This window comes from Gopherus evgoodei, chromosome 8 (genome assembly GCF_007399415.2).
Source record: "Gopherus evgoodei ecotype Sinaloan lineage chromosome 8, rGopEvg1_v1.p, whole genome shotgun sequence".
NCBI classification, from domain to species: domain Eukaryota; kingdom Metazoa; phylum Chordata; order Testudines; family Testudinidae; genus Gopherus; species Gopherus evgoodei.
Window position 1 is genome coordinate 94384598 of NC_044329.1, and position 21465 is coordinate 94406062.

The 21465-nt window shown below is 43.4% G+C and overlaps 1 protein-coding gene across 5 annotated transcripts in view; it reads right to left on the bottom strand.

The window, feature by feature from the left end:
- Positions 1-21465, bottom strand: part of DNAJC6 (DnaJ heat shock protein family (Hsp40) member C6) — an 86003-nt gene that overhangs the window by 21610 nt on the left and 42928 nt on the right. For all 5 annotated transcript variants that reach the window (XM_030573415.1, XM_030573417.1, XM_030573416.1 and 2 more), the window contains 10 exons: positions 15525-15675; positions 14451-14500; positions 14186-14334; positions 9931-10053; positions 7965-8098; positions 5123-5317; positions 4525-4642; positions 2913-2992; positions 620-813; positions 427-507 (listed from right to left, as the gene is read on the bottom strand). In XM_030573415.1, coding sequence (XP_030429275.1) covers positions 427-507; positions 620-813; positions 2913-2992; positions 4525-4642; positions 5123-5317; positions 7965-8098; positions 9931-10053; positions 14186-14334; positions 14451-14500; positions 15525-15675 — 1275 coding nt within the window. The remainder of the gene's footprint in view (positions 1-426; positions 508-619; positions 814-2912; positions 2993-4524; positions 4643-5122; positions 5318-7964; positions 8099-9930; positions 10054-14185; positions 14335-14450; positions 14501-15524; positions 15676-21465) is intronic.

Consider the following 21465-nt stretch of genomic DNA (forward strand, 5'->3'; position numbering starts at 1 on the left):
CAGACCACTTCCTCCCCGTAAGTAGTCACATAAGATGCCACAGGGATGTTGTAAGTGAAAGAGAAATATTGGGAAAGGCAAGTATTTTAAAATGGTCTTTTAATGGGTATTAGCAGCTGGAATCAATGGTTTTGAGTTTGAGATCATGAACTAACTACCTTAATCAGACAAATCCAGGGCAAGTAGGCACAGGGAATCTCACTACCTTAGAAGAAGGGAGTGTTCATTTTAACTCAAATTGCAGCCTAACTAGTAGCCCACAGCTGCTGAGGAGGTCTTTCATGTGGGTGGGCCTGTGAAACCAGTGATCTAATGTGATCTTGTCTTTCACGAGCTGACCCTTTGTTTAAGCAAATTCATCTTTAAAAGCTGGAGACAACTTTTTACAATACTTGGCTGAAAATACTAGAGGCCAAGTCCAAGTACCTTGCCAGCTGAGAGAGGAGAGGAATGTCCCTTGTCCAACATTTTTTATGTTATCCTGATGTGCATCTACAGGGCCTCGACCTGCAAGACAAAGAACCAAATGCACCAGGATAGAAGAAAGTCACAAAGTTAGTAAAAGAGCATTGTCAGCGTTAGACGCTGAAGAATGTGCGCAAAGCAGGGCAGTTCTCACCTGCCAAGGCCAGAGCATCTTGATGTTCCTGGTGAGAGGAGAAGAGAATGCTTGCATTGATGTCTTTTGTTGTGAAGTTCTCCCAGGGAGGAGTCAGGTCAGTCTGTCTATCAGCAGATTCTATTTCTATCTCCAGTGTAACATGAAACAGCTGTGGATATTTTTCCGGGGAGTCACATGCATCCAGTTCAGGTCTAAATGTTGACAGAAAGCTGTTCAGTTAAAAGTAGTAAAGCAACTTTTTTTTTTTTGGCAGACACACAAAGTTTGAAGTCTTCAATGTGTGTATACGTCTACGTTACTGATTTTTACACTTTCCCCTATTCACTCCTAGCATCTTTTCAACTGCACACAAACAGCAGCAAAGTGGCAAGGATGAAGCAAGTGTCTGGCATGTGTTACTGTGAGATGAATTGTACAAATCAGCAAAGTTATTCTTTAGCTCGTGCCCAAGGAAGGAGAGGGGAGGGCAAAAACTGTACTCTAAAGACTCTTGTCTCACTCCATCCTAACAGTTCCCATTTCAAAAAAATCAACCTCACTCGTTGAGGGATTGTGCTGTTGTCTGCACTCTGTAGAGACCCAACAGCAGTTGAAAAATATAGACACTCCTCTTGAATAGAGATACTTCATTTAAAATAAAATGGAATCAATTACCCAAATTAGTCTGCTCCGAGTTGCAAACTCGTTGCCACAAGGTAGATGTGGGCTAGACCCATCACCAAATCAACTATTCCTTATCTAGGCCTTGTCATTAAACTGGAAACCACAGCCACGTTCTCCTACTCATCCAGTGATTGGACAGTCTATAAATCAGTCCCCAAGAAAGTTCCTTGTCTCATCACATGGGTGTAGTCCTTGTCAGGCCAGTTCCCTCTGAGTCGGGGGAGTTGGGGTTCCCTTCTGTCTATTCTGTTGCCTTCTCAATTACTGATTAGGAGCCTGAAGGCTGAATACTTCCTCCAGCCTTGAAATTTCTGGTCTGCCATTTTCTGCTCTCCGGCCCAGTGTGGGATTTCTACACTCCATCACATGGTTCAAGCTGCCTTTTGACTGGAGTCCACCACTTCGCAGTTAGGAGAAGTCAGGAAAAATGGCACAGTAAGAAGCTATTGTCCCTGCACTATGCAAAGAGCACACTCAGGATCTCATTTTGCAGTCTAATGAATGCAAAAGTTGTAAGCAGGGAACATTCTTAGAGACCTCAGGCCTTAGTCTGGTTATTTTAAAACTTTGTAAAACAGAGTTAATGAAATCAATAAAGCCATGGAAGACGTTTCCCTTGAACGCTTCTACAGAAAAAGTATCTTATTCCATTCACCCATGAAAGGGAACAAGATCTTACTCATATTGTTCCCCTCATCCTCCCATACTCCACACCACCATGCGGTCACCCTTGCAGGGGTTAGATATACCACAGACTGTATGCAAGCACCTGTTTGTTTTACCTCTTAAGTTACCTAGGGCACTGAAAATAAAAGTTGCATCTCAGAAATTAAGACATTTGCCTAGGATAACTCATGTTCTTGGATACTTTACCACAATGCACCAGCCTTGGGGAAGTAGTGGGCATAACTTCCCTCCCCATTAAACAGAGATAGGTAGACCTGAGCCAGCTGAAGGGATGTCCAGGTATTAGTTATACTGAAAACAAAAGGGGACTCGCCTTTCTAGGGAGGCTCAGCAAGTCCAAGAGTATTTTCCCTTTAAGGGACTTTCACTCAGGCAGCAAATGTGAGTAAAACATTCTACTGTGTATTCCAGGTGCTCCAGACAGCTCTCCTACTGCAAAGTCCAGAGTGGATATGAGCCAGCAAGACAAGAGTGTACATCATGCACGCATTTAATATATGCAGTAACCTGGACCATTTAAAAAAAATAGGGAGGAAGAGGACCACTCATTATGGGAAGCCCAAATATTTTTTCTGCATGTTCACAATTGCCCATTATGTAGTTTGAGAATCCCTAAATGAGTGGTACCTAGGGAAGAGATAGCTTCCTCGAAGTAAAAGAAAAAATGGTCTGCAGAAAACCTTGTTTCTCATTTTCCCAGCACCTCAGAACAGGCATTTGAGAGACACTGGAATAAAAGTTTGACAGTTTAGTCTTTTATCAGTAATGTTGTCAAAGCTACTCAGGCAGCAGATCTTAAACAGGGCATAAATAGCTTTTCTATGTGCCAACATGAATTGGTTACTTTATCAAACTAGTCAGTGATGGTCAGATTGTTTATATGCAGCTAACATGCTGAAGTTTGCATGCAGTACTGGTCTCTGCTCTAAGAGGTACTTACTTTGTAAATTTTAGCATAGTTGTACCCAGTGCTATGAATCCAGTATGAAATTGAATCTGGAAGATTTGTGTGTTTGTCATCTTAAAAAAAAAAATAAAAAAAAAAATCACAAGATTAAATAAAGGGAAATAATTCTCTAGATTTATATGATATACAGGCAGCTAATAAGTTCTACTTCACTAACTGTTACTATAGAAGCGAATACTCCTGGGGGAATTCTGCACCACTGCACATGCGCAGAATTTATGTTCCCTGCAGATTTGCTTCCCTGCAGAAAAGTGACTTTCTGACAGGGAAGCCACAAAAGCAGTCAAGCGACCTTCCCCAGCAGCATGTTTTGAGGGCCCAGGGCAGTTGGCAGAGAGGTCAATCACTGTGGGGCAGGAGGCAGGACTGGGAAAGATTCAGCTGGTGGTTCCCATGCCGTGCCAGGCTCAGCTGCTAGTCCTGGTTGGGCTGGGGAGGACAGAACTTCCTCTTTCCTTGCACAGCAACCGGGGCCAGGTCAGACTCACCCCCAGATTTCTCCCCTGGCTGAAGGAAGCTCTGCAACCCCCCCCTTACCCCCAGCTTTCTGCACCCATTGCTCTTCAGTTGCAGGGGAAGGGATCACTTTAGAAGAAGCTGCTCCCCCATCCGTCCTACCCCTGTGCATCCCGACCCCCTCATACGCAAACCCTCTCACTGAGCCTCACCCCCCAGCACTCTGAACCCCTCCAATGAGCCACACTCCCCCTGCACCTGAACCACCCCAACAAGCCACCCACATCCCTACTGAGCCCCAACCAGCTGCCTCTGGACCCCCCAAAGTCTCCCCACACCCATACCCCCCTCTGTCAAGCTCTAATTCCCTTACACCCAGAGCCCCACGCTGAGTCCCAAGCACTTTCACATGGACCCTCCTGCAGAGTCCCATTACTGTTGCACCCAGAACTCCCCTCAACAAGTCCCTGTGCATCCAGATCCTCCTCGCACCCGGATCTGCCGGCTGGAAGCTGCAGCAGGTATTGCCATCTTTACTTCTATGCTGCTGCCTTCAGTGCTGGGCCGTCAGTCAGCAGCCGCCACTCTCCAGCCACCCAGCTCTGAAGCAGCAACACAGATGTAAAGGAATTGCAATACCATACCATGCCACCCTACTTCTGTGCTGCTGCTGCCTTCAGAGCTGGGCCCCTGGCCAACATCCGCCACTCTCTGGTTGCCCAGCCCTGAAGGCAGCACAGAAGCAAGGGTGGCAATACTGCAAGCCCCCTAAAATAACTCTGCAATCCCCACTCCCAACTCCCTTTTGGGTCAGTACCCCCAATTTGAGAAATGTTGGTCTCCACCGTGAAATCTGTACAGTACAGGGTAAAAGCACACAAAAAAAGACGATTTCACAGGGGAAGACAAGATTTCAGAGTCTAATGAGTTTAAGGCCATGAATTTGGTAAGGATTAGGAATGTGGAGGTACTGGCTTGTTGCTGCCTCCTTCCATAGGGAGGGTAGGGAGTCCAGTGGGCCAAACATTTTTATGGCTACGTTGCTTCCTTCTACTTCAACCTTTAAATGCCAGGGTCAGTCTGACTCAGTGTTTGTGTTGTGCGTATCAAAAGGTAGACCAAACTATACTTTTGCTTGAAGTCGTCCCCCAATGGTTGATCTCATATGGTAGACAGAAAGGACAACATCTCCATGCACAGTGACTCCTAATGGAATAAGGACTTTCCCTTCTTGCACACGGAATTCCCTTTAACACAAATGAGAAAGAAGTCTATTGTTATGCTCGCTTCAGCAGTACAATTAAAGCTATTGCTTGTGTACTTTAAAAATACATAATATCAAAACTCAGACCATGATTAGTTGGTAGAAGTAGCATTCTGTGCTCGTTAATTGTCAGTTGAAACAGTCATGCTTCACACAGAACTACTAGTATAGTGCTGAAATATGCCAGGAGTAAGCCCCAGCACCTCATCACAGAAGTTCAGACAGGCTCTGGCAATTGAGTTTTACCACTGGGCATCAACTTTCCAATAACATTTTCACTTCTAGTAGCATTATCTTGCCCAATTCAATCACCGTCGGGGGGAACCCACCCACCCACCCATCCAGAGCCTAGGAAATTAGATGTACTACACGTAAAAAAAAAAAAAAAAAAAAAAAAAAAAAAAAAAAAAAAGAGAGAGACTTATTAGCATCATTTAGAGATAAGAAAGCCATAGTAACTTACTTCATTCTTTCATATTCCTGGGAGGTTGTAAAGATTCTGGTTTCTCCAATCAGAATGTCACAGAAGGGTCGACACCCATTTCTCTGCTTATTGAAACAGGGGACCGGACTGAGACAGACCGATTTGATAGCAAGAGGCTTACAGTGAGGGTTGATGGGCTTTTCTGCTATTAGATCACAAATGTATCCTAGGTATCTGCAACAAAGAGAGTGATTACCAAAAGGATCCCATCACTAGGGCTGTCAAGAAATTAAAAAATTATATAAATAAAAAACAAAAACACCAATCACAATTAATTGCACTGTTAAACAATAATAGAATTGCATTTAAATATTTTTGGATATTTTCTACATTTTCAAATATTTTGATTTCAATTGCAACAGAATGCAAAGTATACAGTTATCACTTATATTTATTTTTTGTTACAAATATTTGCACTGTAAAAAGACAATAGCATTCTCAATTCACCTCGTATAAGTACTGTAGTGCAATCTCGGTCATGAAAGTACAACTTACAAATGAAGATTTTTTTGGTTACATAACTGCATTCAAAAAACAAAACAATGGAGGCGCTGAAGCTTTACAATTCCACTTAGTCCTCCTTCTTGTTCAGCCAATCGCTAAGACAAGCAGGTTTATTTACATTTGCAGGAGATAATACTGCCCAATTCTTGCTTACAGTATCACCTGAAAGTGAAAACAGGCATTCACACAGCACTTTTGTAGCCAGTGTCACAAGATATTTACGTGCCAGATGCGCTAAAGATTCATATTCATATATCCCTTCATGCGTCAACCATCATGCATCCAAGCTGATGACGGGTTCTGCTCGATAATCGAAAGCAGCGTGGACCAACACCTGTTCATTTTCATTATTGGAGTCAGATGTCACCAGAAGATTAATCTTTTTTTGGTGGTTCAGGTTCTGTACTTTCCATCTCAGAGTGTTGCTCTTTTAAGACTTCTGAAAGCATGCGCCACACCTCGTCCCTCTCAGATTTTGGAAGGCACTTCAGATTCTTAAACCTTGGGTCGAGTGCTGTAGCTATCTTTGGAAATCTCAAATTGGTACATTCTTTGGGTCTTGTCAAATCTACGTGAAAAAAAGTGTTCTTAAGATGAACAACTTGTGCTGGGTCATCTGCCATATATTTCATATTATAGCAGTCTTGGATGAATGTGGGTAAAACAGAGCAGGAAACATACAATTCTCCACCAATTTAATTAACACATTTTAAAAAATAGCATTGTCAGCATGGAAACATGTCCTCTGGAATGGTGACCGAAGCATGAAGGGTCATACGAATGTTTAGTATATCTGGCACAAATACCTCGCAATGCCTGCTACAACAATGCCATGCAAATGCCTATTCTCACTGTCTGGTGACATTGTAAATAAGAAGCAGGCAGCAGTATCTCCTGTAAATGCAAACAAACTTGTTTGTCTTAGCGATTGGCTGAACAAGAAGGAGGACTGAGTGGAATTTTAAGCTCTAAAGTTTTACATTATTTTGGTTTTGAGTGCAATTATGTAATAAACAAACAAAACACCCGAAAAACCTATGTTTGCAAGTTGCCTTTTCATGATAAAAAGAGATTGCTAAAAAGAGATGTCTAAAAGGCATGTGTGGGAGGGGGATAAATGGAAGACTCACACCAGACCTCCTTGGTAAGAGCTTCTCCTCCTGTCTCAGGACAGTGCTTCTCCAGGAAATAGATTCTCTCCTACCTGCAGCCTGGGCTGCTGGAACTCTTTATACTCTTTTCCCTAGGAGTATGCTTGGCAATGCGTGAGGGACAGAGCTTTCCTGACCCAGCACTGCTGGACCCTTTCCCATGCCTCAGCCTTAGTGTGGCTTTAGAAACTCCATCACACTTGGGTTCATGCTATGGTGCTAAAAATAGCAGTGCAGACTACACTCTGGTTGAGACCCACCCTCCCTGCAGGGTTCCAGAGTTTGAGGGGGAACAGGTACATTACCATTTTTAAGTGCTGTAGCAGGAGCCTGAGTCTGTAGATTCAGGCTCTGAGATTCTCTTTTGCTGGTGGTTTTTTTTGTTTTTTTTTTTTTTTTTTGCAGTGTAGATATATCCTTAGAGATCAGTTAATTTAGCTCCAGCTGAATTGGAGGGTTTGTTTCTATAATGATCCTAAACAGCACTTTTAGAAAAGAAAAAATAATGACAAATCCAAAACTTGCCAGGACACAGCAATGCTGCTTTCAGTTTAACTAGGCTAAGTATCTTAGGGGTTTAAACTTTTGTTTCTACATACTTATCACTGCATTTTTTCTGCTCACTCTGTGGGAGCCTCCCAAACAGGATATTCTTTCGTTGCAAGACAATCCTACCGCAAACAAGATGTTTTACACAGCAAGTTTCTGATCAGACAAACTCATTTTGGGGGAAGTCTGAAGCAATCTTAAGCCCAGACTTGTCTTAATTTTTTTCAACCTAAGGTATAAAGCCATCATAAACAAACAGCCTTCATCTATTAATCCTTGGACACAAGTTGAGCAAAACAGCATTCACTACTCTCACTTTGCAAAGGGTGAGGCTAGGACACAAAGGCTAAGAAACTTGCCTGACACTACATAGCTCTGGCAATGTTAACATGCTGGGACTGGAACTCAAGCTCCAAACCTCTTGCTTAATACTTTAGACCATCATTACTCAGGCTAGCATGTGGCACATGAGCAGTTCCACTGACTTCTGTGGGACTACTCACAGGAATGTTTGCAGGACCCAGGCCTGGACAGCTAAGGAGATGGGGACCACAGGCTTAAAAACAGTTATACATTTAACTGTGCTGAATAGTGCTTGCCCAACTAACATACCCTACCTTCTGTGGGATGGCCAGAGTCCTATTCCAGGTCTCTTTGAGTTGAGCAACTGAATAGCTGGGACTGGACTAGAGAAGAGATGACAGAAACAGAACATTGCACTGACCAGAACTGCTGATGCTGCACGACCATCCTGTCAGATAAAATGCAAGAGCACATATCAGAGATATCCTGTTAATTGAAGGGAAAGGATAGTCTATTTTAACCCAATTCATATTTAAAAGTGCATTTCAGCAAGATTTCAATGAGATGGCTGTATTAAAGCTAAAGGAGGAATGTCTATAGACACTGTTTCGGTGCTTTCATTTCCAGTAATTAACTTTTGAACCAGACTAAATACAGTTGATTTAAAACTAATTCAGCTATTTTACAGAAGTGCATAAAAAAGAGTAGTTGATTCACACAAGATTTTGAGGGCCCAGAAATAACTCGTTTTTGGATTGGAACTTCTGCTGTGTGTTTTAAGTAATCTGCTGTTTGTAATATTAAAATACACCTGCAGATCTTGGGCTCACTGCAATCTGCAATTTCAGACATCTGCTAAAGCAGTGATTTACCTTGATACAGGATTTGCCACACCAGAACAGACTAAAGCTTAAGTATCCTGCTGAATATGGGCACGTGCTTGAAGTCAAAGGAGCCACTCATGTCTTTTGGGCTTACATAGAGTTCTTCTTGAGGGTTAGAGCTCTGTGTAGATTCAAAAGCTCATCTCTCTCACCAATGGAGGTTGGTCCAATAAAAAAAAAAAAGATATTACCTCACCCAAATTGTTTCTCTAATACCTTGGGACCAACATCATTTCATACCTTATGTTAAGCACTAGTTTAAGTGCCTTGCTGAAGAGGGGCCCCATATTGGTAACCTGCCTATCTTTTGGACTTGGCTGGCTGTACAAGCTAGTTAGGGGGAGGGTGGTCAAAGAGAAAAATGCCATTTGACACACACAAAATTCATTTAGGTACTAATAGGTCTTGAAGCTCTGTCATGTTCGAGTCTTTTGGGTTGGGAAACTACATACCTAGAGAATCTATGTGTTTCTGATTTTCACAGTAGAACTGTACTCATATTGAGAGTGACACTATGAGGCACGAGGGTTAATATTTATCGGGAGTTTCTTATGACCTAGGCAAATTTCATCTGGAATTTTTTACTGCCCCAAACTGCCAGCCCCAGAATGCCAACCTGGGCTCCGAAAGTTAAACAGAACTCCTTCAGGATCATTATCAAACGTAAAGGTTCTGCAGGCCAAAGAGTGCAATTGTGTAGGTGTCACTGACACAATCTTCAGCCTACACTGTGCTCAACACCTGTGCAATTACATGGCTCTCAATGGATTTGCACAAAGCCCTGGAAACACTACTGTGTTAACAAGTCTGTTGATGAACCACGTTCTGTCCCTCCTTGTACATCTTCCTTAGCTATGTTGGCTCTGCAGGGCTCACTGGATTAAAAGCCATCAGATTTACTTTTCATGGAAGTTAGTATAACTGACTCAATACTCACAGGAAGCAGATTTGATGGGTAAAATGTCCCTCTTGTTGCAGAGAATTTTCAGAATAGACTCACATTTTAATGGTAGGTTTAATTATTCTTATTCAAGTGCTCCTCCCCCGAGCCCAACTAGAAACTGCATCTAAAAGTTGTGACAAACTAAAACACTACTCAAAGCAATGTCTGCCGTTGTGTTGGGCAGAAAAGGCTCTCAAACTAGGTGATCAAATATAGTGCAATACATGTAAGATTAAAGACATGAAGCAAATTTAGCTTTCAATCAAGTTGAACTCTCTCTTTATATGTAAGTTCAGGTTTTTGCATATTGGCAAATTGTATAACACTTATTCTCCTGTATGGACTTGCACCATTGTACAAGGATACAATGAAGTATTTATTGCGAGTCAGTTCCCCAGGGAAGCAAGAGTTTACAAGCAGAGATTTCTCAAATGAAGCTACTGGCTGACTTACCATGCAATGGATGACACACACATTTTTGGGGTTCTGCTGTAACCAGTTGTGCATGTTCTTACATACAGCATAGAGATTATGCAGACTGGGCGCTTGTCTCATTGGCCAGCTACATTCAGATACCTAGGAGATCACATAGTGAACAAACAGACTTCATAATCCCCTTAATTGAGACACTTTCATGGATCTTTCCTGTCAAAAAGAGCATGTTCCTGCCACACAAGGTAAATGTTGTGCCTCTCTTTTCATGCATAACTCTGCTTAATGGGGAGGCATGAATTATGGAAGGGGCAAGAGAAGAGGATTTTTTTGTTTCAGAATATGAAATTGATATTTTGTCCCTGACAATGCATTTTAAAACAGTTTTGAAATATTTAGTATGCAACTTGAATCATCCTTAGTAACCATTTAAAGCACTGAATTCTCTTTGCAAGGAAGAGTTGGATCAAATTGCTGTGCTTCCATTATACAGTAGTTACACTGTAGTAAGTCCTGCACTAGTCACAGGGTTGACATGTTAGCAAATTGATTCTTAAAGTTGAGGCCTGGTTTTCAAGAGGTGCCGAGCAGCTCTTGCTTCCACTGACTTAATGGAATGGGATTTGAGAGACCTCAGCAACCCTGAAGATCAGGCCACTAGTGCCTAATTAGTAAATATTAATTCCTGGACTCTTGTTACCAAGAGAGAGATCCGATTTTTACAGCAATCTTATGAGTAATTCTTTGTAGAAAGGAATTGGGTAATAAAGAGTTACTAAGATGTCAGCCAGAACATTATTCCTCAAATGCTAAGGAGTACAAACAAGCAAAGCACTTCTAGCTATCACTCATCCACATACTCTCTGAATCACACAGTTGTCTCAAGGACAATCTTTGCAGGGCTGTTTCAAGCTGCACATTGGCTAGCCTTCCACAAACCTATTTCTCCAGTTGGCTTATTTTTAATTGAATTGCCTTTTAAAAAGAGGTTTCTGGCCAGAGGTAGGAAGCTGTAGCACCAAGTTTCACTCTTTGTCTGAAGAGCAGTCCCCCTCACCCCCCGAAGCAGACATTTGAATTCTGCTTTAGGAATACCAGTGGCCGGGGGAGGGAGAGATGATGGTTTTGTTAAACCTTTCTAAATACGAGGAAGTTCCTTAGATGATCATATAAGCACTTAAAAGGAGAATGATAAAAATTTGGCAAGGCGGCTTACTCAGACTCTGCCCATAATGTCTAAGCAATTAATTCTGTATTTTGGGTTGTATTTAGTTAGAACCCTAATATTTGTAAGAGGATCAACAGCAAGGCTGGAATCCCCCATGAGAATGTTTTGTTTCCCATTGTAAGTACCTAGGAGGATACCTGTTGCTGCAGTTAATGGTCTGCAACACAAATTCATATTTTAAATTATGTACAATAATCAGTCATTCTGATCTGTAGCACATGAGCATACATTAGGGAATGCTCACATGAAGAGCAATGAGCATTTGGCCAGTTGCCCCTTCCCCCCGCCCCTTTCACATTATGATTTTTGAAAGTGGAGTTGCACAGGCAATTAGTCCAGATTGTGTTTTGTTATTCTCCAAGAGAGACGTTACTGTCAATATGACCAACCACCCATAAAACTAAATATCCTCTAACCAGGCCTTGACACAGCAGACTCTGAAAAAGCCATTACCATCTATAAGGTAAATATGCATTTCCAGCAGTCCATAATTATGCATTTGCTTGGTCTGTAATTACAGGCCAGCAAGCAGATAGGCAATTAGGAAATTTTTAAGTATACGTTACGTAGTTTTCTTTATTTGAAGTGCTGCCTCAATATCACTAAGGAAATTCAACACAACATAAAAGTGGAAGTTTTATATGGCTTTTGAAATATGGGGGCCTGTGGCCATGTTTATGATACTAGGGTAAGGACCGTAACATCAGCTTGTTTTTGGGCATAAGACTTATTTTGAATTTCTCCCAGCTTCCTTGGGAAACTGGCAGAGAAGCCACTACCAGGAAAGTCACTAGAACAGGGGTCTCAAACTCAATATAACTTAGGGCCAGTGCCAGTGCTCAAATCCTCCCAGCGGGCCAATAATGTCATTCATGCCGCCCAAAACCTGCCCCCCAAAACTCCACTCCCCACCTGCCTAAGGCTCTAGGAGGGAGTTTAGGTGGGAGAAGGGGTCTGGGGTGCAGGCTCTGTGTGTGGTAGAGGTTGGGGATGCAGGCTCTGGGAGGGGGTTGGCGGTGCAGTGCTTACCTGGGGCTACAAGGCGGGGCGGGCCAGGGGGCCTCTGTGTGCTGCTGCCCCCAGGCACCGCCTCCGCAGCATCCCATTGGCCACAGGGACTCTTAGGGCAGGGGCAGTGCATGGAGGCACAGCCCCGCCTCGAGGCCGCATGGAGGGGCCGGCAGCCACTGGAGTGAACAGGCAGATGCTGCTCAGCTCCATTGTGCTGCCGAGGCCCTGGGGCGGGGGAGAGTGCCCGGGAGCGGTAGGTGGGGCCAAGAAAGAGACCTGGCCCCAAAACTGCTGGAGCTGTGTGGAAAGGACTAAGGAGCATTATTTTGTTCCTATTTACATTCTTCCAGTGGCTCTACATTTTGCCTTGCTAATTTTTTTCAAACTCTCTCCCACTGCATCTTCTATTGATCCATAAGAGCCCTGACTTTAGTCCAGTATTTTTGAGCACTCTTCATCTCAGCCCCATCGCCAACAAATACACTTGAGTTCATTAAGCAAATGTGAATTAAAAGCTCCTCAATTATTTTAACCTACCAGGTTTTCCTGATTCACTGACAGCATGCAACACTACCACAGAAAGGCTGTTTACAAACAGCCATTTTTTTAGTGGGAAAAATCCATGGTGTGTGCACAAATGTAATGGAATGGCTACCAGTGATCTAGATAGTAGCTGCAAATAGACCCTTAACTATAGATCAGACTAAACTGAAGTTAGGTAATCTCTTGCTACACTAGCTTAAGGTTAGTAATTAATGTTGCATTTTGGTGGAAGACAGACTTAGAGAGGAGGAGAAAGAAGATTGCTTGTAGGAAAGTTTTTCTACCCGTTATGCCTAACCATGCATATCTACAGGGATCTCCAAATGCTTTAAAACCTTCAACGAATTGGAGGCCAACACTTCTGTCTGGTATCATTTTGGTTTTACAGAGGAGGAAACTAAGGCAGAAAGCATTAGTGACTTCTCAAATAATTGGGGTTGCACAACTGTATGGAGGGCCAGGTTGGGAAGGCTGTGCCTCCCCAAAGAGCCTGGCCCCCACCCCCATCTGCCCCTCCCCATTTCCCATCCCCTGTCTGCCCCCCTCAGAACCCACAACCCATCCAACCCCCCCCACTCCTTGTTCCCTGATCACCCCCTCATGGGACCCCTGCCCCCTATCCAAGCCCCCTGCTCCCTGTCCCCTGACTGCCTCGACCCCTAGCCGCACCCTGACCCCCAGACAGCACCCCCCAGACTCCCACCCTCTATCCAACCACCCTCTGCTCCTCACCCCCAACCACCCCCTCCTGTGACCCCCCACCCCAACTGCCCTGGGATCCCACCCCCTTATGCAATCCCCCGACAGCCCCCCCAGAATCTCTGCCCCATCCAACTGTCCCCTCCTCCATGACTGCCTCCCAGGATTCCCGGCTCCCTTACCAGCAGCAGGAGCTTGCAGCTGTGACACCCGGCCAGAGCCAGCTGCACTCTCTACACTGCCCAGCATCAGAGCATCATGCTGTTATGCAGTCATGCAGATGGGAGCTACTTTCATTCATACACACTACAATTTTAAAGAGTTGTGCAACTCAGTCAGTATATTAACGCTAAGTTTTATAGACTTCAGTCATTCAGAAATTTTTCTAAAAGAATAAGTGCTTATTCCTCACTCCTCTGCAGCAGTTTCTAGTAGCTGTACAGGAGCCACCGGTGGCACAGTGGCAACCTAAGTAGCCCTACAGTCCCTCCCATTACAAGCTCCAGTGCAGGTACATACCATAGCACTGAGCCCTCCAGGGCTGCGTTAACTTATGCCAGGGGCTGGTTGAGGCCCTGCCGTAGGCGAGAATCCAAGGAGTGTAAATGGGCATTTATAGCCACCTTTGGTCCCCCTCTCCCTGAACTGAGCTTTCTGTGCTCTGCCTCAGGAGGCACAGAACCTGCCCCCTTTGTTTTGTAGGAACTCTGGGTCAGACAGCAAGAGGTCTCGGAAGCAGTGTATCCTCTGAAATTTGTGATCCTGGGCTTTGGTATCCCAGAAGAAAGCACTTACCCTGTTATGGAACTTGGCACTACGATAAGACTTCTGTGACAAATTGAAGACCGTGTAGTGGTCAGGATGTCGTGAATCTAAGAACGTCCGCACATCTTCAATGTGATTCCTGAACCCCAGTTCAACCCCTTCAGCAGGAAAAGACATAACTGTCGAGACCAAACACAAGAGTGAGTATGGACCACAACAGGGTTCAGGAGTTGGTTCACAAACATGGATTACCATAGACAGCATGATTTCATTTACAAAAGTGACCGACACTTACCAATGATTCTTGAGGTAACATAAGAAATATCTAGTTCTCCCTTGGTGTAACTAAAGGAAAGAAAGCAGGGAAGACACGTGTTAACATACACACCTACATACAGAAGCCAAGACAACAATGTTTCTCCGTAAAGATTCATTTCAGGTTAAGTATGGATAACAGGTGAGACAAACTACTTAATACACTGGAAGTTAAGTCTAAACAAGATAGAAGAGTTTTAAAATGTTGCTTTCCAACAATGAACTGAACAACTCTCTCCTTTTTATACTCAATTGTCTTTACCCCATTGCCTTCTTTCCCCCTCACCCCCTAAAAAGAGCATCCTCCACTTTTCATTATTATCTGCCTTGACTCCAATTCCCAATGGAAATTTTTGAGCAACCTGCACAGTCAGTCACTTCCACAGACACCTGAAAGCCTCTCGCAAGATCATGAACTATGCAGTGCTCTGCCAGCTCAGAGTTATCCCAGAACACACAGTGCACACCACAAGGCGGCACCAGAGCACAGTGCATAGTTGAGGTGCAGTCAGCAGCATGCAACAAGTCAACAGCGTCCTCTTAAAAGGTAGCGGTCACGAGTGGATTTAAGGATGGGAACAATAAGAGGCTGAATAGGAAGAAGTGAGATGTTAGGGAGAGGTTGTCGTCTCATGTTGAACAGATGGGTGAGGGAACAGAGGTCAGTTGGAAGAATCAGCATTTTAAAAGACAAAAAAAAAAAAACTGTACATAGGCTAGAAGTGGGATTGCACAAGGGATATACAGGTAAGAGTAGTAAAGAGACTTGGAGAAGAGAATGGATAGGAAAAGCCCGTTCAGATGTTCAGGATCTCCGATATTCACTCATCTCAACATTACAAATCTTGCTTTAGTGGTCTTAGCTTCATTTAAACCATATACCCAATTATAAGACCAACTCATTCATAAAGAAAAGAAAAGCTTTCTAGATATACTGGTCTTTTTCCAGATTCTTTGTCCAATGCCAGTTAAGAAAAAAGTCGTTTCCTTCCCAGACATCCCACAGCTACAGTATTTGTTTTACCTGCACTGAGAGGCTTTGGTTGTACTATACCTGGCAACAGATTGCATAACTTTTGAAGAGGTATCTTTTAGGGTGTCCTTCAGGTTATCCTTCAAGTTGCTGAAGAGTCTCCCTGCTCCTCCTTTCACCATGTCTAGTAAGCCTCCCCCATAGGTAGATTCCATATCTGGTGACGATGCCCCTTTAAACAAAAACAAAAAACCCACACAACACAGATGTCACTCATTCAAAACAAAGGACATACTGCCAACATGCACTCTGCTTTAGCCTCGTGGTAACACAGCTGAGTGCTTTGCTTAAGATCAGGAAACAGATTACTCTCACGGGTCTCCAGCTAAATACTGATTTTCAGAGTTGTGGAAGCACTCCTGCTAGCCAAGGTGAAGATTTTTAGGAGTTGCTAGCATTGTGTGCAAGGCATCAGGTTGACAGTCTATAGCAGGGGTGGCCAAACCCCGGCTCTTTTGCAGTTAAAGTGCAGCTCCCAGAGCCTCCCACACCCCACCATTCTCCGCCTATGGCGGCGGGGGGGGGGGTTAAGGCCTCTGCCCTGAGGCAGGGTAGGGCTAGGGGCTTCTGCCAGAGACAACTGCTGACTGTAGGAGTGGGGGTTGGCCACAGTTTGAAAGTTCAGCCCTCCCAACATCTTGAGTCACACACACCCAGGCACACTCCCCCTCTTTCCCTTAGTGGCCCCTCCCTGCAGCTCCCAGGTGTTAGCTCTGCATGGAGTGGCAGCAGCAAACAACTGGGAGCTGCAAGGAGGTGTGTCTGCTTTTAGCTCCTTGGGGAGAGACAGCAGCAAAAGAAGCTGAAGCCCCAAGCTCCAGCAGGTGCCACCTACAGGGCGGAAGCCCCAGCAGGTGTGTCCCAGCTCTCGAACATGTGATGGTGGTCATATGCGGCTTGAAGGGTCAGTAAGTTTGCTCCCCGGTCTATAGAATAGGCACAATATGGGCAAGAGCAGTACAAGCTGTGCTACTTTTTGCCTCAACCCAGCCTCCGGGTACAAGCAGAATTCAGTTTCCATCAAGGTTTCCATTCCTGTAATGGACTTCTCTACCATGAAATGGATGCAACGATCTCAGCAACTCTTTTCACAGCTGATGTGGTCATCAGTCTGAATGCATCTCAGAAGTCAAAGGTTCGGTCTCCCAATTACCAGTCCCTTAACATCTAGTCTCCTAGGAGAAACACAAACCAATAGCTTTTCTATTCTCTGCCTTCCACCCTCGTAATACACGCAATATGCAAGAGGGGATGATAGTAGGCATCCCATTTCACAGACAGGGTATCTTGGGAGTGGAGATAGTCATGGGGTTACATGTTCCTGGCAATATCCATTGTCAAAAGGCAATGTAGGTGTGTCAATTTTACCGGGGGAGGGTGAGCAGAAGGGACATGTTTGTGGTTTTTTTGAAAATCATGTTTGTTCAACACCCTGCATAATGGGCCTTGGACCAGATTGGGACATTAATATAACGTGAATAATAAGAGGAGGCCTGTCTTCACAGTTGTGATTTTATGCTAAGAATTCAAAATGATAAAGTGAATGTTCCAAAACAAAACAGAGTGTTAGTATGGTGGGATGCAATGTGTTCTTATACACAGTATATCCTACACGTCACAAATAAAAAAAAAGTGATTTGATATTTATTTTATTGTAATCATCAATAATTAAGTTATGAAAACATTTGTTATGGATGCAGAATCTCTGTTAATTTCCAGCTGAGAGTATTGTTCTGGAAGTGACTGCCAATTATGTTATAGACTGCAGTACACAAGTTTTTATTTCATTCTGCAACTGAACTGCAAAGCATCAGTCTAGCAAAAGACTTAAAAATCCTTTGATTATCTATAATTAAGGCTACGTTTTAGTCACAGGTGTTTTTAGTAAAAGTCATGGACAGGTCACAGACAGTACGCAAAAATTCATGGCCTGTGACCTGTAATAGACTATCAGGGTTGGAAGGGGCCTCAGGAGGTTATCTAGCCCAACCCCCTGCTCAAAGCAGGACCAATCCCCAAATAAATCATCCCAGCCAAGGCTTTGTCAAGCCTGACCTTAAAAACCTTTAAGGAAGGAGATTCCACCACCTTGTATTATATACCCCTGACTGACTAAATCTTGGGGTGGGGGGCAGCTGGGGGGGGCACCATGGGTGCTCTGGGTGGAGCAACCTGGGACCCCTGTTGGTGCTGAGGGGGCAGGCAGCAGCACATGGCCTGGGACCCCCTCTGGTGCTGGGGCAGAGGGTTGTTGGGACTACAAGGCTCCCTACCTAGCTCTGCATGCTGCCTCCGCCCTGAGCGCCAGCTCCATAGCTCCCATTGGCCATGGTTCCAGGCCAATGGGAGTTACAGGGGCATGCCTGCAGGTGGAAGCAGCACAAGAAGCTGTCTGCTACGAGCTGAGGGAGGGGGATATTACCACTTCTGGGGAGCCCCCCTCCCTGAGGTAAATGCCGCCCTGAGCCCTCACCCCCTCCTGTGCCCCAACCTCCTGTCCTGAGCCCCCTCCCACACTCAAGGGGTGTGGTGTGGGTGGCCAAAGACTGCCTCAGCGGCAGCCAGTGCAGCTGGCCCAGGCACTGCCTGAGCTGCTCTACAAAGTAAATCCAGTTTCTACTTTGCTATAAACTGACAATCCTATGTCCCTATTTAAATAATTTACACAGCACTTCCTGTTTAAAATCCAAACAGTAAAAGAGATCATATAATGAACCAATGGATCCTATAGTTTGAAAGTTATGCTATTATCGCCTTTTATCTAAAGCATGTTTAGCATATGGTACTGTGGTAGTTTCTGAGTAGTTAGAATAGGATCCCCTACAGAAGCTGTAAAATTTAAGACTGGTCAGCTGATACTTCTGCTCATTAGGAGAGCTTTACCTGTGCTTCTTACTACCATTTGAAGGTAGATACTACTCCCTTCCAGCCCCACACTTCTAAATAGCCATATGGTAGTAAGAGACTGATTAAAGTAAGGTGAGCGTATGCCAGGGGAATATAGAACAGTACAGAGAGATCAGATTCTGATATTTCTAACATATAAGAAAGTGGGAGGTAGTTTTGTACTCAAAGATACTCTTGGTTTTTTCAATTCACCTTTAAGAGAACCGAGGGGAGACAGTAGAGAACATGAACATAGAGGAAGTAGCTGAAGATAGGTGGTAGTCAACCTTTAAAAATTTGTGGAAGGAATTAAAAGAACACACTGAAAAGGCTGACCAAAAAATACATATAAATATGCACAACAGTTAGAAAGTGAATGCCTGGGGAGGTGTCAGGGGAAAAAAAAAAAAAAGAGAGAGACTCTTAAAAGAAAATTTAAAAGTCATCTTCATGGAGAAGAAGACTGATGCAAAGATAGAACAAATAAGTCCATATGTGCTACAGATAGACATGGTGCTGGAAAAGAATTGAAGAAGAAACTCAAGCTGTTACCACTGAAAAGCTTAGATAGTTGGTGTCAAGCAACTGAGGGCATAGAACCGATAACGAAGGTTCAACAACGGGCAGTTATCCATCCTACACACATTGAGAAGCCTACAGTACACCAGCACTTGACATAAAACCTTGGTAGTTACTGGACCTGGTATCTTCTAGTCAGTGAATTGGAAGTGTGTCCTATGATCTGACAGATATGCGAATTTCCTAGTTACAAGACACTGTGCAAATCCCTTAGACAATTTACAAGAGAATAAAGTGACATTTCATTCTAGAGATAGTGCATCTTGAAGCTCTCTCTTTCTACTGCACATTATCCTTTAATTATGGAGAATATATACTTGTCAGCAGCTCCTCTGTCTCTGGCAAACAAACACTCTCTCCCAAAGCCATGCAAAAGTGTTTAAAACCAGAACAAATCAGTATCACTGAGGAAAAGGGATAGAGCATCTCGCATGCTAAGCAAACAGATGCTGAAACCAGGAATTAATCCACAATAAGAAAAGGACTGTAAAATGACAGTCTGTTCAGGTAATTTCTAATTTTTATGGAAATGGAAATCCCAGGTTTTTTTGGCTTGTTTGTCTTATACATGCTAACTAGTGGGGCAATGTTTTTACTGTTGAAAAAGAGAAAGCTGATTCTGCAAGTGCAGACATTACTTTTTAAAAAATATTAACTATATATCATACCATGAGTCTGAATTAACCAGGATAAATATTGAGAGACACGGTGGGTGAGGTAATATCTTTTATTGGACCAACTTCTGTTGGTGGAAGGGAAAAAGCTTTTGAGCATTACAGAGCTCTTCTTCTGGTTACCTTCTCTTCTCCTGAGTATCCACGCTAGCTTGGATCCGAAGCTAGATAAACTAGCATGGACATTCTGGAGTCCTTCTCCAGGCTTAAGGAAGAGCTCTGTGAAGCTCAAAAGCTTGTCCCTTCCACCAACAGAAGTTGGTCCAATAAAAAAGTTATATATATTACATCACCTATCTTGTCTCTTTCAGATACTGGGACCAACACAGCTACAACACTGCAAACAGAATAAATATGGTAATATTTGCACCATCTGAACAAGACATTAAGTTATCCCAAGAAGCTTGCAAGTTATATCCCACCAGCCTCTCTTGTTGCAACCGTCAAGCAAGTCGAGTGTCAACTACCACCATCATTGATTAGTCAGCCAGATTCCACTTCTGGGAGCGCATTTGTCATATAGAACAGGATATACAGCCTATCTTCAAAGGCTTGCTTATATGATGCATATAAACTTCAGTGACCAGCAGCAGACAGAGTTAGGGCTTGTCTACACTGCGACATTGTCGACAAAACTTTGGTCTTTCAGGAGCACTCTCTCTAACGCCACTCACAGGGCTGGAAGTATTCTGTCGGCAAAAGTACTGACAAAATACCAACAGTGTGTTCACACCCGCTGACTTTTAGCAACAAGGCTGTATCAACACAGCCCTGTTGTTAAAATCTGCATAGTGTAGACAAGCCCCTAGTGTCCTAACCACTATCCACAAAACTCTGTTTCACTCTGTAGATGAAGAAAGCAATAGAACTTCAGCAGTACTGTACCTACAGTTACTCTTTTCTTTTTAAATTGAAATAATCAGACTGTTTGAGGAAGGAATTAAGTAGATTTTAAAAAAGCAACACAACAACTTAGATTCAATTGACAACCTCTGCTAAAACTCCACTTAATGGTTTTCAAAACTGTTAATTAGAAGAATCATCAATAGCCCTGGTGTAGTTCTAATGAAGACAACCAACCACCAAGGATCATAGCTGAGTTTAAGGGAACACCTCACAATATAAGCTGCTCTCTGAATACCAGAGGGAATGATTCAGACCCTAACATACAGCTCAACAGATTGACACATGCTTGGTAGGGATGCACAGATTGTACATAATGCTCTTTCAGCATTCAGAAGAATCTATACAAAACTAGAATACAAGATCATTAATATTTGGCAATAAGCATCCTCCTTAACATGTGAAGGCAGCAGGCACATTTTGTAGTGTTGTTTGCACAGACTGTACATTAGCAGTATGGGGAACTAGGCTGCTGCACAAGACCACGAACCCCTAGGAAGGAGCAATCGTGTTGCAAGTGCCCATTTGCTTATGCTTTAACAATATTAGAAGTATTAATTAAAACCCATAAACGTGTGTGAAATTCAGTGTTAAAACCTAGTAACGTTTTATTCTACAATGTTAGAAGTGTGCCAGTGTATTTTCATAAAAATATACCCCTGCAAGTTAGAATGGTAGGAGTACCCCACCTGGCCCTCAGTCCAATAGTCTGCACATTTACTCACAGCTCTAGTTAATTTTGACCTTGTGTTAAAATTACTGTCTAGTGATCTTATCCTTGTTTGTGAAGAACTGATTCTTGCTCAGTATGAGATTTTTGTTCTGTATGCAGCAGGAATCCTTTACTAATTCAATTATTGGATATTCACTGAAAAGCTTAAGTATTTCAGAGAGATTGTCACTTTTGACAGCTTCTAGCT